The 16241-nt window shown below is 47.4% G+C and overlaps 1 protein-coding gene across 1 annotated transcript in view; it reads left to right on the plus strand.

The window, feature by feature from the left end:
* The window catches only part of TRIM16 (tripartite motif containing 16), a 20486-nt gene extending 8627 nt beyond the window's left edge, over positions 1-11859 (plus strand). The window contains exons 3-6 of the mRNA XM_059381139.1: positions 2238-2471; positions 4508-4673; positions 5141-5236; positions 9137-11859. Of these exons, the coding sequence (XP_059237122.1) occupies positions 2238-2471; positions 4508-4673; positions 5141-5236; positions 9137-9705 (1065 nt within the window). The 3' untranslated portion in view covers positions 9706-11859. The remainder of the gene's footprint in view (positions 1-2237; positions 2472-4507; positions 4674-5140; positions 5237-9136) is intronic.
* The last annotated feature ends 4382 nt before the right edge of the window (positions 11860-16241 follow it).

Genomic DNA, 16241 nt, shown 5'->3' on the forward strand with positions numbered 1-16241 from the left:
TCCATCCATCCATCCATCCATCCATCCACCTATCCACCCATCCATCCATCCAACCATCCTTCCTTCCATCTATCCACACAACCATCCTTCCTTCCATCCATCCTTCCTTCCATCCATCCATTCATCCATCCATCCTTCCTTCCATCTTTCCATCCATCCATCCACCCACCCACATCTGATACACGTTATCCATTTCAACTTAATTTTCTCCTTCTCAGTGTTTACAACTCACTAGCTGTGAAAGATCAACACCTCTTTCACACCCATATCATCTTATGAAAAGAAGAGAAATAATTTTCCTTTTAAAGTCTTGTAAACCTTTGGCGAGTGTTGATTTCCAGGCTCAAGATAATCTAGAAAACCACATGGAGCATCCTGCCTTTTTTCTAGCCCTTTATTTTTCAGACACTTTGATCCCTACTCAGCTTTTCTCATGACTGTGTGGTAACTTGGGGAGGTAGTTTTCACAATAGCCAGCATGTACGAGGGACATGAACACAGAGTGATGACGAGACTTGTCTGGGGGGTCCCAGATTGATGAAACAGGAACCTGGGATTGCTGCTCCCTCAACCTAAGAAACTCAAGATGTTCATAGGTGCAAGCACCATCCTCAATCTCTTCAAGCCATTAGCTTCCATACTTTGCTACCCGTGTGGCCTCTCCTCTCTTTAGTCTTTCTTTGTCATTACACATTATGTAAAAAATATCCTTTGCATATTCCATTTCTATGCAGGGAGCAAGTATTTATTTATTTATTTGGAAAGATTTTATTTATTCATTTGACAGAGAGAGAGCACAAGCAGGGGGAGCACAGGCGGAGAGAGAGGGAGAAACAGGCTTCCGGCTGAGCAGGGAGCTCTATCCCAGGACCCCGGGAGCATGACCTGAGCCAAAGGCAGATGCTTAACGATCGAGCCACCCAGGTGCCCTGGGAACAAGTATTTATTTCTCCATATAAGAGGTTACATTTGATAGTGGAAGAGTCAGTATGGCATCATCAGTTGAACTCTCAATCTATCCAGCCTTCCTCAGGAAGGCCTTGGTGGAAGAGAGGGGATTTGGACCCTGAAGTCTCTCTTCAGACTCCTGCTTCTCAGCCTCGTGGTATTGTGCTTCTATGAGAAACTTGCAATTGTGGGATGTGTGTCAGCAAGGAATTCTCAGGGCATTTTGAAGAACGAGATTTACTACTCAAAGGTCTTGGAGGACACAGAATGCTGCCAGAGGCCACAGGCCACACAGCAAGGTTGCAGGTAGAGAGGGAAGGAGAGAGTACAGACCTGGGTCTGCCTTTATTGGGGTTCAAGGTGGGTGTCTAGGGTTTCATGGGTTCACTCTTAGTTGGCTTATTTCAAGCATAAGAACAGGAATTCAGAGGTGCCTGGGTGGCTCAGTGGGTTAAAGCCTTTGCCTTCAGCTCAAGGCATGATCCCAGGGTACTGGGATCGAGCCCCACATCAGGATCTCTGCTCAGCAGGGAGCCTGCTTCCCCTCCTCTCTGCCTGCCTCTCTTCCTACTTGTGATCTCTGTCTGTCAAATAAATAAATAAAATCTTAAAAAAAAAAAAAAGAACAGGAATTCGGGGGTGCCTGGGTGGTTCAGTGGGTTAAAGCCTCTGCCTTTGGCTCAGGTCATGATCCCAGGGTCCTGGGATCGAGCCCCAAGTCAGGCTCTCTGCTCAGCAGGGAGCCTGTTTCCTCCTCTCTCTCAGCCTGCCTCTCTGCCTACTTGTCATCTCTCTCTCTGTCAAATAAATAAATAAAATCTTTAAAAAAAAGAAAAGATTTTATTTATTTCTTTGACAGAGATCACAAGTAGACATCAGATGTATGAGAGATGAAGTTGATGGTGATGGATAAGTAACCCCCCCCTTTTTTTTCAGGACTCCAGGATTTATAGGAGAATAAAATGTTCCTTTTAGATTTTATTTATTTATTTATTTATTTGGAGGGGGTGGTGTAGGGAGGGAGGAGGGGCAGCTGGAGAAGGAGAAGCAGACTCCCCGCTGAGCAGGGAGCCCAGCATGGGGCTCGATCCCAGGATACTGAGATCCAGACCTGAGCCCAAGGCAGATGCTTAGCCAACCGAGCCACCTAGGAACCCCCAAATCTTCCTTTTATAATAGAAAATTGCTCCCTAACTTATGGGCTTTTCGGGGTTATGGTCCTGTGGGCTGAGCTTCCAGAACCTTGCATGCCTCACTAACCTTCTCTTCTCTGCCCCCTCCCTCGCCAGCTGTCGGTGTCAGAGGTGAAGGCGGTGGCCGAGGAGCAGTTTGGGGAGCTGCTCGCTGCCATGAGGAAGGCCCAGGCCGACGTGATGCTCTTCTTGGAGGAGAAGGAGCAAGCGGCTCTGAACCAGGCCAACGGCATCAAGACGCACCTGGAGCACCGGAGTGCACAGATGGAGAAGAGCCGGCAGGAGCTGGAGAGGATTGCTGCCATCAGCAACACCGTCCTGTTCCTGGAGGTGGGTGGGGGTGGGGTGGGGTGGGGTGGGGTGGAGGGAGGCATGGAGGGACGGAGGCAGAGGCATCAGGTTCATTAGTGCCAGGGAGCACCCTCACTGGAGAGGCCTGTGGCGGAGGTGGGGACCGCGGGAGTGGAACTGCTCCTTTATATGGGGGTGCGCAGGAAGCCCGGGACACAGAGGGAAGGGGGTATTAGGAGAATGCAGGAATACGGGAGAGGCAGGCCAGACTTCCCAGAGTGGGAGGCTGGAACTGGGTCAGGAGAAGTAGGTCGTGTCCAAAGAGAGTCAGTTAGAGCCTACGCATGAGTAGAGAGGTTTGAGAGACCACAACTGATTTGGGGAATAAGGTACTTTGATGCCATCATCCCAGATCTGTCGCTGAATAGCTGTGTAATTATTAACCAGGTCACTGAAATTTGCTGGGTCTCAAATTCCTCATTTATCAGACAATCAGGTACTAAGTCAATAGCTTTCTTTCCTTTTCTTAAGGTTATTTATGTATTGGAAAGAGATATACAGAGCCCCAGTGACAGGGAGTGGCAGGCAGAGGGAGAGGGAGAAGCAGGATCCCCGCTGAGGGGATTCCCCCCCCCCCCCAGCACAGAACACCCTCCCACCCCCACCCCGCCACACACACACAGGGCTCCATCCCAGGAGCCTGGGATCATGACCTAAGGGGAAGGCAGACGCTTAACTGATGGAACCATCCAGGTGCCCCTTCCGCCCACTGATTTAAAATATCACTTTTCTCATGTATGGCACTAAATCTGTATGCAGTGTTAAAATGTTTCTCTTTCTGTCAACTCTCTGGGTTGGACTTTTTTTTCTCTCTTGTTAATCTGCCTAACCATTCTGGTACAACTTTCCATTGCTAAGTTTTCTACTGTATCCAGTCTGCCCTACCATGTTCCAGCTGAGTTTGGATGTTGATACTGTGTTGCATCTGAGAGCAACCTTTCCTCATCACTGCCTTTTTTTGAAGCGTAAACAACTTCATATGATTATACTGGAAGGTGCTTCCAAAGGCTAAAGCACAGTGTAAGAATGAGAGAGCCTGTGTATCAGACTGAATGGGCAGGACCAAGGTAGCATTCCTGTCTGAGGACCTGTTCATGGGTCTTCCTAGGGCTATACCTCCACCTCCATTCCTCCCTTCCATATCATGATTTCTGTCTAAATTCTAAAAAAGAGTGACGCCTGGGTGGCTCAGCTGGTTAAGCGTCTGCCTTCGGCTCAGGCCATGATCCCAGGGTCCTGGGAAATCCCTGCTCAGCAGGGAGTCTGCTTCTCCCTCTCCCTCTGCCTCTTCCAACCGCCCCCCACCACCCGCTCATGCTCTCTCTGTCTCTCAAATACATAAATAAAATCTTTTAAAAAAATTCTTAAAAAAAGAAAAAAAAGTCTCCAAGGAATGGAAGTAGCAGGAATGTTTCTGTTGCTATTTGGACTGTTGGCAAACAAGGTGTTCTTGTCCTTGGTCCCTAATCTGGGAGGTGCCTTAGAGTTGTTCCTAGGCATCTAGTGTTTCTTGGTTTTTATTTTTATTTTTTAATTTTAATTTGTGTGTGTCTCTTGATTTTTATTTTTATTTTTATTATTATTATTATTTTTAAAAGATTTTATTTATTTATTTGACAGACAGAGATCACAAGTAGGCAGAGAGGCAGGCAGAGAGAGAGAAGGGGAAGCAGGCTCCCCGCCGAGCAGGGACCTGGATGCAGGGCCTGATCCCAGGACCCTGGGATCATGACCTGAGCTGAAGGTAGAGCCTTTAACCCACTGAGCCACCCAGGCGCCCCTATTTTTATTTTTTTTATGTTTATTTTTTGTGCGTGCCTCTTGATTTTTAAAAGCCCTCTTTCCCAATTAAAAAAAAAAAATGCTTTCTACGTTATTAGGTCCTGAGCTGGACATGTTTACATATGCCTGCTTTGTGTTGGCTGCATCAGATGTAGGAAGTGAGGTCACCAGAGCAGTCCAGTTTCAGAACTTCAGAAACCAAGGCAAGTTCTGCCCTGTTTCATTTCCTGCAGGAGTACTGCAAGTTTAAGAACACTGAGGACAGTGCCTTCCCTAGTGTTTACATCGGACTCAAGGACAAGCTCTCGGGCATCCGCCGAGTCATCACAGACTCCACGGTGCACTTAGTTCAGTTGCTGCAAAACTACAAGGAGAAGCTCCAGGATTTCTCCAAGGAAGGTGAGGAAAGCTGTCTGCGCCGTGGGCAAAGGAATGTGTGTTTCTCAGAGTGGGAGAGAGCCAGGGGACAGAGGGTGAAATCAGGGGGAATAGCTCATGTTCAAAGCTGTCCTTTGGCCAGACCAGTGGCTAACGGGCACTTACCTTGATCATTTGATTTTATGATGCAAACCCAGAGAAGTTGAGTTAGTTACATCCTGCCATTGGCTCGAATTTCCCTGACTAGTTTCCGAGGTTGCTAATGCCTGTACTTTGAAGTGAGATCCAAGTCAGCTCAGGATCATTCTCCAGTGGATTTTGTTTCACCCACAGGGAAATCATCCGTTGAGTGTGTTTCTCTCTGATGTGACTAGAGTCCAGCCCTTTCTTCCCCAGGAAGCTCAGGGAAGAGAGGCTGGGGACCCCTGCTTCTTAGGTTCTCCTGACCACCTGGACAGGTATGCATGCATAACTCTCTGATTTTCCAGAGGAGTATGATATCAGCACTCAAGTGTCTGCTGTTGTCAAGCGCAAGTATTGGACCTCAAAACCCGAGCCCAGCACCAGGCAGCAGTTCCTCCAATGTAAGTTGCAAACAGCTTTCCTTACCCACTTACTGATGTCAGTGTAAGGCTTGTTGGAGCAAGAACACCGTTTTTCCTGTAAGTTTCAGGCTGTTGCAAACTCAAGTCTACCCCTAAATGGGATACTTAAATTTTTTTGAATTTTATTATTATTTTTTTTACTTTTTATGTTTGAGACAATTTCAAACTCACAAAGGCATTGGAGAAAATGGGACAGAATTCTGGTATACCTTTCATCAGACTTCTCTGAACATTAACACTTTCTATAACTATGGTAAATTGACTAAAACCAGGAAATGAACATCAGTTCACTACTATTAACCAATCTGTAGAATTATCCAAGTGTTTCACCCAGCGTGCTAACCGGTGTCCTTTTTCTGGTCCCTAGTCTGATCCAGGATCACAGATGTTTCCCTGCCTCCTTAGTCTCCCCCAACCTGGGTCCAATCCCTTAGCCTGTCTTTCATGAGCCTGGCACTTCGGAAGCTCCTGGCTAGTTACCAGATGATTCCCTTTTAGGTCTGGCTTGGCCAGAATTGGGTAACCTGTTGTCCTGTCATTGTGTGGTACTGACCTGGTCTGTTAGCATGTTTTAGAACACTGTGTTTCCAAGGGTGCCTGGGTGGCTCAGAAGGTTAGGTGTCTGCCTTTGGCCAAGTCATGATCCCCAGGGTCCTGGGATCCAGTCCCACACCAGGCTCCCTGCTCCTTGGGGAGCCTGCTTCTCCCTCTGCCTCTGCCTCTCCTTCTGTCTCTCATGAATAAATAAATAATTTTAAAAAATAAAACACTGTGTTTCCGATCAGGACATAACCAGTCCATATGCTTTCATCTCCCAGGAGAAGCAGGACTGCATATTTTTATGACATTTGGCAAATTAATCTTTTTGGGATACACCGTTGAATCCTGCTACTGCTTGTTTTCTGGGGGTGACTGCTGGTTGGATAAGTGCAGGTCTTCCTTCTCCATGGAGCCCCAGGTTCCGAAGACCGTTTCCTGTTTTTTGCCATGGCTCCTACTTTTTCTCAGGACCTCTCCACTTCCACATAGTTTCCTTTATGTATTCTTTCCTGCTTCCTGAAAGAAGCACATCTGTATTGTTATACACAGATCTAATGAATACAAGAAACCAAACACGCTTTATTCCTGACATTAAGATAAAGATGAAACGTATTGTATTATAACCTCTGTTCTTTGGCATTACGGAGGTCTTTGTTCACACCCGATATTAACTTTGTGTTTTTGGGGATTGTTACAAACTTTGATGCTTTTATAGAGTCCACTTGTTGGACCTGTCAAAGTCCTGTGGCTCAAATTGCCAACTTGACCAACTTGCCAACTTAAAGGAGGACAACTCTTCCTCCTTTAAGAGTTTAAAGGATATTTTTTTTAAAGGATTTAAAAAAAATATATTTTCTTTATTTGACAGACAGAGATCACAAGTAGGCAGAGTATCTGACAGAGACAGAGGGGGAAGCGGGCTCCCCACTGAGCAGAGAGCCCAATGCGGGGCTTGATCCCAGGACCCTGACATCATGACCTGAGCCGAAGGCAGAGGCTTTAACCCACTGAATCACCCAGGCGCCCCCAAAATATGCCTTTTTAAAACACATTTTTTGGGGCACCTGGGTGACTTAGATGGTTAGGCATCAGCCTTGGTCTCAGGTCATGATCTCCAGGTTCTGGGATCGAGCCCACATCAGGCTCCCAGCTCAGTGGGGAGTCTGCTTCTCCTTCTCCCTCTGCCTCTCCCCCTGTTTGTGCTCTCTCTCTCTCTCTCTCAAATGCATAAAAACAAAAAACCACATTTTTGGAGGTATTATTGATATATAACGTATACTAGTTGTATGATTTGACATACACCTATATTGTGAAATGAAAAGTTGGTTAGCGTCCATCACCTCATATAGTTACAAAATTCTTTTTTTTTAATGATGAGAAGTTTTGAGATCTACTGTCTAAGCAACTTTCAGATCTGCAGCACCGTCTCGTTAACGATAGGTACTATGCTGTACATGACATCCCCTGGACTTCTCTTATAGCTGAAACTTTGTACCTTTGGCTGCCTTTAAAAATATGGAATGCTTCACGAATTTGCATGTGACCTGTGTCCATGGCCTGTGCTCATTTCTGTATCAGTCCCATTTTAGTATAGATGCTGCCAAAGTGAGCACCTGTATGCCTTTTTATGGTCCTCGGTTCACATTCACATTTCTTTTTTTTTTTTTTTTTTTTAAGATTTTGTTTATTTATTTTGAGAGAGAGAGCTGGGGGAGGGGCAGATGGAGAGGGAGAGAGAGAAAATCTAAAGCAGACTCCGTGCAGAGCCTGACGTAGAGCTCGATCTCAATGACCCTGAGACCATGACCTGAGCTGAAATCAAGAGTTGGACAGTCTGACTGAGCCACCCAGCAGCCCTTTCATTTTTCCTTTTAACTTCTTAGATTGTTGTGTCCTTTTTTTTTTCCTTCTAAAGTGATTCATTGACTGCTACGAATTTCCCTTACAAAAACAAAACAACAAAAATCCCACAACAACCAAAAAGAATTTCCCTTCCCTAGACACAAAGAAGTTTGGAAAACTCGGGGTTAATCTAAAATAATTTTTTATATTAATGGATTTTAAATAGACTTGAATATGCTAATTCACTTGGGGAATATATACTGAACGTCTCTGAGCTAGAAGTCCAAGATCCAGTCCCATGTGGAATGTGGAGTTTATAGATTAGAAGGAAGACAGGCATGAAACGAACCCATAAGTAAATAGATTATACCCATTGTGTGGAGTACCATGACCCTTACGAAGTCCGAGCGCTCTGAGAAAAAGTGGTGGCGAGGGCCTCCTTGAGGACATGAGCTCTCAGCTACAATTTGAAAGATCAGCAGCAATCTCCCAGGCTCAGGTTAGGGTGATGATGATGTCATGGAGAGAATGGTCTGTGCTAAAGCCCCGAAGTGGGCTCAGCGCTGCATGTTCCTGAGGCCAGGAGGTCTGGACCATGGCCATCAAGGGCCAGAGGGCAGAAGACAAAGCTGGAGACACAGGCAAGGGCCAGTCATCCCTGGCTGTGCAGGCCAGGGTGATGGGCCACTGCTGCATTCTGTGGGCAAGAGGCACTATCCAAGGTCTTAAAGCTGGGGTGACATACTTTACCTTAGCCTGTACCCTGAAACCTGCTCCATGGCTCTGTGGTGGACAGGGGATGGGAGGGGGTCAAGACAGAGCAGCTTGGCCAGCTAGGAGCCCGTTGTATGATTCTGGACTAGATTGGGGGTGAAGCAGTGGTTTGCACAGAAGTGGGATCTACCAGGCTTGGGGCTGTCTGTGTGTTCTGGGGGGGGGGGGGGGAGGCTGGGGGCAAAGAAATTTTCAGAATAACTTCAGTGTGACTCCAGCAACTGGGCGCAAGGAGGTGCCATTAGTTTTTGATTCTCTGGGATTCGGAAATGATTATGTTTGAGGGAATGGGTGAGAGTTTACCATGCTAAATATTGGTCAAATTAAAAAAAGTAAAAGAATCAGGAGTGGATATGTGAGTGCCTATTTCCACAAACCCTTGCCAACACTGAGAAGAAGACGAGTGCCCGGCTTTCGATACGTATTTTCGAATGAATGAATGACTAAATCAGGGGGTTTTATTTCTTGGTTCAGTTCCGTAAATTGCACAGTCAATGCCAAGCAATTTGAACTTCATAAAGGAAGGAAGTGGCGCGACTTGTGTTCTCTGCTCCTGGTTTTCGCCCACTGCTTTTCTGGGGGGAGCAGTGGCCTGGGGTAAACAGAGCAGAGGAGAAAGATGTTTTTCTCTTACCTGGGAAGTGGGATGGGTTCAAGGTGTCCTGTCCAGAGCAGCTGTCTCTTCCTGACCTGCCTCCCCGCCCTTCTCCCATATCCCCTCAGATGCATGTGACATCTCTTTTGACCCGGACACGGCGCACAGGTATCTCCGGCTGCAGGAGGACAATCGCAAGGTCACCAACACCACGCCCTGGGAGCACCCCTACCCGGACCTCCCCAGCAGGTTCGTGCACTGGCGGCAGGTGCTGTCCACACAGAGCCTTTACCTGCACAGGTACTATTTCGAGGTAGAGATCTCTGGAGCCGGCACTTATGTTGGCCTGACCTGCAAAGGCATCGACCGGAAAGGGGAGGAGCGCAATGGTTGCATTTCTGGAAACAACTTCTCCTGGAGCCTCCACTGGAACGGGAAGGAGTTCACAGCCTGGCACAGCGACACGGAAACCCCGCTCAAAGCCAGCCCTTTCCGGAGACTGGGGATCTACGTGGACTTTCTGGGGGGGATCCTCTCCTTCTATGGGGTAGAGCCCAATGCCATGACTCTGATTCACAAGTTTGAGTGCAAGTTTTCAGAGCCGGTCTACCCTGCCTTCTGGCTTTCCAAGAAGGAAAACAGCATCCGGATCGTGGATCTGGGGGTGGAGCCTGAGAAGCCCATGCCAGTAGGCTGAGAAGCCCGGCGCATCCACCGAGGCTGTGTCCTAGACCCCAGACTCTTGCTGACCACAAAGACCAGCCAGCCGCTTGCATCTTAAAGGGGACTTGGGGATGGAAAGGTCTGCCAGTGGCTTTAGGAATCACGTGGATTCCTGCACGAGGGGAGAGGTCTCTGGCAGCAGAGGTCTCCCTTTTACTTCTGCTGTGCTGTTCTCCGTGTTCTTTACTCCCTAGGCACCTACACCCCGTTTCTCATCTTCTAGTGATGTTCTCCTCTCTGCTCAGGTGAATGTCACACTGTGCCCAGGCTCGGTGCCCAGGAATCTTCAGCGCGATCACAGAGATTGCAGAGTAATCAGAATCAATTGCAGACTCTATTTTGTGTTGCCTACGCCCCAGACACTGTTCTTAATGCCGCACGGCCATCCACTCCCAACTTCACGGTGGCTCCCTGGGGGTCCAGGCTCCCATCATCCTCAGTTTACAGATTGGGGAACCTGTGGCCCCCGGGGTGGGGGGATGGTCAGTGAACTTGCTCAAAGTCGTTGCACTCACACGGTGAGCGAGTGGCCGAGCTGGGGTTGGAAGCTGGGCAGCTGATGCAGAGATTTTTAACCACTACACGATGCTGCCCTCCTCATTCCTCCCTGGGTGTTGTGTGTAAGGGGATAAGCTACATGATGAGCTCCTCAGCATGGACATCGAGCCTCTTAAGCCCTCCGTGCCTTCTCGCCCACTCCGTCTGGGCCAGCCGAGCAGCTGAGACCTCACTACCTCACCCCGCAGCTCATCGGATTTTTGGATAGTGACGATGCTAAGAAATGTCTTCCCGGAGTTGGAGTCTTAGTCCTCATGACCTCAGGGGAGAGTCTCACCTCAAGATGTGGACTTGTCCCATCTCTCATTCACAGGACCGCCCTTCAAATACTTGGAGGCAGTTCTCATGCGGACCCTCCAGGAAAGTCGTCTTGTTTTCACACTACATTTTCCACTTTCCTTCGTAACTTCTGGGTCGTTTCCTGGGAACCGTGTCGGGCAAGTTTCCTCCTCTGTCTGTCTGATGGTCCTTTCTCAAGAGTACATTGCTTTGAGTCGCTTACTTTGTTCCCAGAGACCCTGCCCTCTGTTCATGTCCTAGGATTTATACAGAGTAGGATTTGAATTGTTTTTCTTGGATGTTTTGAAATTTGAATTTTACTGAGTTCATTTTTTTTTTTTTTACTTGAATTTAAAATTTCATTGCTCTGCTCACCGAGATGCTTTTGATTCTTGATTCTGGAGCCCGTAGATGAGTGCTCCTTCCTAGCTTGGTGTCCCCCACAGAGCTGGTCAACTTTCCTAATTAATCTTATTGATACCTGTTGATGAGAGGAGGGTCAAATAGGGAATCTGGCACCCCCCAGTCAATGCCTTTTGAGTTTGCAGTAAGTTGCACTTTGGTAAAACTGTACACTGAGGTAGCCCACTTTTAGCTCTTCATCCACCAGACACCAGGAAGGACTTTTCCAAAGGGAGAAACCAAGACACGTCTGCCTTTCCTCATTCCACCTGTCTCACAAGGCGCTCAGAAGAGAAAAGGAGAACACCTTGGCCTGCCCTTGTTTTTATGGAACCACTGTGGTTTATTGGTGCAGCTGCTTTATTTTCTGAATGCTCACCAAATGCTTGATTAAACCATTTTAAGGTTTCTCTGCTGTGAGTTAACATCAAGTTGATGAGTCTTTTGCTTCCAGAACGTACCTTACTTTTCTTTTTAAAAGCTGAGGCAGTTTCGTGTGTCCCCATCGTCTATCACTTTTCCTCATTTCTCGAAGATTACTGCCTGGCTTTTGGTCACATTGGCCAACAGTGTCCGTGCCGTGAGATGTAGCTTTTTGAGATCAGAATGCCGGAGCTCTTATAAAGGGACCGTTTGGGCATCTCCTTAACTGACTTGAGCTTCATTTCCCTGCCAGCTCCTTTTTTGTTCATTCAGTTTCAGTGTCAACCTTCCCTTTTTGATGTAGAAGACCAAAGCAAAACTGAGAGTTAGAAACTCCTACTTTCTGTCTGTCATTGCTTCCACTGACGGGCATATCTTTTTGCTTATTCTTGGTCCCCAAACAGAAATTGTTTAAAATGAACAAATTTTAAAGAATAAATAAATAAAGCAAGAGAACAAAGGCCTATTTTATATTCTGTCATTTCCCCCAAGCTCTGTGTGTGTGTTGTGTGTGCACATCACCCTCTGTATTTACCTACACTTACTTCCTCTTGCTCTGTGTAGACACATTTGGGAAAAGAGTCTGAACTCATCAGGGGCTCCTTCTGGTGCATGATTGTTTTGTTCCGTTACTAGACCACTTGTGATTGTGGAGTCAGAATGTAATTTTAGCCACCATGTAATTCATTCCTGTCTCAACTTGTTGAAGTTCAAGTGCTTATGACTTCTTTTCCAGGAATGTTAGAGAACCTGAGTAAATTCCCACGTCTTCCCAAGCTTTATGATGGAATGAGGAGATAAGAATTTTGGCCCAACTGTGGAACCCTTATTTCTCTAACCGGGTTCAGCATGTTTTTGGAATGACTGTCCTGAAATAAAATGAAATTGATTCAACACATGTGGCATTTATAACATGGAAGCCAATATGCTAAGATAACAGTGACCCAGAACATAACTAGATGTGTATCTTTTGATCACAAGAAGTTGATATATATATATAATTTTTTTTTTTTGAGAGAGAGAGAGAGAGAGAGGATTTAGAGGGGTAGATGGGGAGAGAGAGAGAGAGAGAGAGCATCTTAAGTAGGCTCCATGCTCAGCACGGAGCCCACCATGGGGCCCAATCTCATGACCCTGAGATTATGGCCTGAGCGGAAACCAAGAGTTGGATGCTTCAATGACAGCCCCAAGGAACTGATTTAAATTCGGGGCACCTGGGTGGCTCAGTGGGTTAAAACCTCTGTCTTCAGCTCAGGCCATGATCCCAGGGTCCTAGGCTCGAGCCCCGCATCGGGCTTTCTGCTCAGCAGGGAGCCTGCTTTCTCCTCTCTCTCTCTCTCTGCCTCCCTCTCTGCCCACTTGTGATTTCTGTCTGTCAAATAAATAAATAAAAATCTTTAAAAAAATAAATTTAAGTGAAAAATGATAGAATCTGAAGAACTAAATAAGAATCTACTATTCAAGGGGCATTTGGCTGGTAGAACATGGGACTCTAGATCTAGGAGGTTGTGAGTTCAAGCCCCACACTGGGTGCGGAGATTACTTAAAAATAAAATCTTAAAAAAATAAAATAGAGGAATCTACTATTCACAACAATAACAGCCAAAGCAGTATGGACTACATCCCTCAATCCCATGTCTGAGGTACTGCCTCTAATGTAATGTCTTCTCAGCCCATCTTGAATTTTCCGTTGTGTCATTGACTGACCATCTGTCTGATTGCTCCCCATCTCTACAACCAACTACCCCCATTTTGGGGCTCACCCTTCCAGCCCCGATCGCCAAAGACAGCTATAGAAGAAATGGTAGCATGCTCATTTCCAACTTCTCCTAGCTCCCTGAGTTCAACTCCCCTCCCTCTGCACCCACTGTGAGACACGGTGGTGGGAGGGCAGGAGGCCTTGTAGGGAGGGTCACTGTATCATGTTCAGCTGATACACACATGCAGGGCACCCACTGTTTACGGCTCAGGTAGAGTGGTCATCCAGGCTTTGCTGGGATATGCTTAGTCCCTTTCTTTCTTTCTTTCTTTTTTTTTTTTTAAATATTTTATTTATTTGATGGAGAGAGAGATCACAAGTAGGCAGAGAGAGAGGGGGAAGAGAGAGGGGGAAGCAGGCTCCCCCTCTGAGCAGAGCAGAGCAGGGGAAGCAGGCTCCCTCTCTGAGCAGAGAGCCCGATGCGGGGCTCGATCCCAGGACCCTGAGATCATGACGTAAACTGAAGAAAGCCACTTAACCGACTGAGTAACCAGGCACCCCCAGTAATAACTTCTGAAAGAATGAAGGATTTGTGTTTATTTTTACTTTTTTTAAAAAATTAGTTTTTTTTTTTTTTTTTTAAAGATTTTATTTATTTGACAGACAGAGATCACAAGTAGGCAGAGAGGCAGGGAGAGAGAGAGGGGAAAGCAGGCTCCGGGGCTGGATCCCAGGACCCTGGGATCATGACCCGAGCCAAAGGCAGAGACTTTAACCCACTGAGCCAGCCAGGTGCCTGCCCCCGTGTTCATTTTTAAAGCGAAGTTCCGTTCTCAGACTTAGACACAAGCATAGCTCACAGCTGTGTTTCTCAAAGCGCAGTTTCCCCACCAGCCGCATCAGCACCATGCAGAAATTTCTTAGAAATGTAAATTCTGGGGCTCCCAGCCTGGATTTAGGAATCAGAAACTCTGGGGACCGGGGAAGCAGTCTGGTTTATGAAGGCTTCGCGAGGCGATTCTGAAGCCCGCGCGAAGTGTGGAACCACGGTTCGCATCTCTCTCTCCCTAACCGGCTCTGCTCATCAACTGCCAGCAGCTGGGCTTCCAGCTTTTCTGTGCTTGTCTCCGTCCTCCCCCTCGTGCATCATAAAACAACGTCGAGCCAAGGCCCTTGTGTTCCACCTGCTTCTTTCAAAGTCAAAGGGCCTTTTGAAAGCCTGGAGAATGATGGACTTCTCAGGAACAGGAACTTTGCTCAATCGACTTTGTAACGTCGCACGAAGGAGAGATGATAAAATGTGAGTTTTCCCCGCTTTCCTGGATAACGACACTTGGATAGTTCTTCACACATTGTGAGGTGCTGTTCAAACTCATCCCTTCATTTGACCCTGACTCTCACCCGCAAGCTAGGCAGAAGTATGAGCTCCATTTTGCAGAAGGGGTGCAGCAAGGGAATTATCGAGGGGCGAGTCGCTGGCCGCAGCACAGCCTGGTTTCACCCCACACCCTCCTACTCTGGCCCCCCAGCCCTTTCCCAACTTCTGCTGCCTGAGCCCGGCAGGTGGCCGTGGGTGCAGTCCTAGATAGGGCAGCCGAACGGGGTAGGGTGAAGCAACCCTGCTCCCTGGGGCTCTCCAAACTCTGTGAGAGGTGGGAAAGAGAAGTAGAGACTGAGGATGTATGGGAAGACCGTCTAATCGGAATCGTGAAGAACACAGGGCAGAAAGGAAAGCCAGGGGACTTGCACGTCTACAAGCTGCTGGCAGCGTGGATATCTGAGAAATCTCCAGGTGGACTTCTCAGCCCCAAAACCTTCCTTTGAGAAATGTTTTCTTCTCAACTCTGATGAGACCTATTTGCCTTCCTCTTTGGATACCCCATCATTGACTTATCCTATCCGGTCACCTTGCAGGTAAGATGCTGTGTATATGTGTGTGTGTGTGTGTGTGTGTGTGTGTGTGTGTGTGTGTGTGTGTTGGTAGGGAGTCGAATGCAGAGGCAGCAGAAAAAAATTTCATGCTCACCTAATTTCATTAATTAGTCCTCATAGGACAGCACCCTGCGTGGTGGGGATTATATGTCTTCTACAGATAAGAAAACGGGAGCTCAGGGAAGCACGAGTACCTCGTTCAAGGTCACACAGCTAGTAAGGAGCAGCAGTGGGGTTCCAGCCGGTCTCTCTGACTCCCAGGTTTGTGCTCCCCCAGGGCCACCGCTGGCCCTCAGCATGGAATCAAGACTGAGCTGGGTGGGCAAAACTGCTTTGATGTATATCAGCCTCACTGATTAATTTGGACCTTCAAAAACCAGCCACTTTAGGGGCGCCTCTGGGGCTCAGTCAGTTAAGCATCTGGCTCTTGATTTCAGCTCAGTTCATGATCTCAAGGTTGTGAGATCGAGCCCCACATCGGGCTCCCTGCTGGGTGTGCAGCTGCTTAATATTTTCTCTCTCTCTTACCCTCTGCCTCTTCCCCCCACCCCCCCAGCCCACCCTCTACCTCCCTCTGTAAAAACAAATAAAACAAAGAAAAACAAAAAACACGAGCTACTTTCAGTTTGTAGTAGTTCTGGGGTGTTGGTGGTATGTCTCCTGCATAGAGACCCAAACCCTATGTGTATGGGAGCTCTTTCTTCCTGGCCACCCTCCCCAAGAGTTTAGAAGCTAACCCACCTTCACCTTTTCTCCAGATACGGATTCAGGCAGAAGAGACCAACCTGTTAGAACTGATCTCCTTCCCAGCCTGATTCCTGTCCTCAACCCCGACCCTTGTGGGAGACTGCTTTTGCCACCGAGCCAGGCAGTGATACCCAATAACTTTCTCTAACTGTGCCTAGTCTCCAGACGTGGGCACCAGAAATGCTTGGTTACACCAAACATTTTGGCTTAATCTAGGGAAATCATCATTACAGCATCAACAAGAGCAGTGACAGCTGGTCTCACACATCTGATCTCATCCTAGAGGGAAGCTGTAATTTTTTTAAAAGATTTTAAAAATTTATTTGACACACAGAGAGAGATCGCAAGTAGGCAGAGAGGCAGGCAGAGAGAGAAGAGGAAGCAGGCTCCTGTCGAGCAGAGAGTCCGATGTGGGGGTCAATCCCAGGGGCCATGACCTGAGCGAAGGCAGAGGCTTAACCCTCTGAGCC

Source organism: Mustela nigripes, chromosome 16, assembly GCF_022355385.1.
Source record: "Mustela nigripes isolate SB6536 chromosome 16, MUSNIG.SB6536, whole genome shotgun sequence".
NCBI lineage: Eukaryota > Metazoa > Chordata > Mammalia > Carnivora > Mustelidae > Mustela > Mustela nigripes.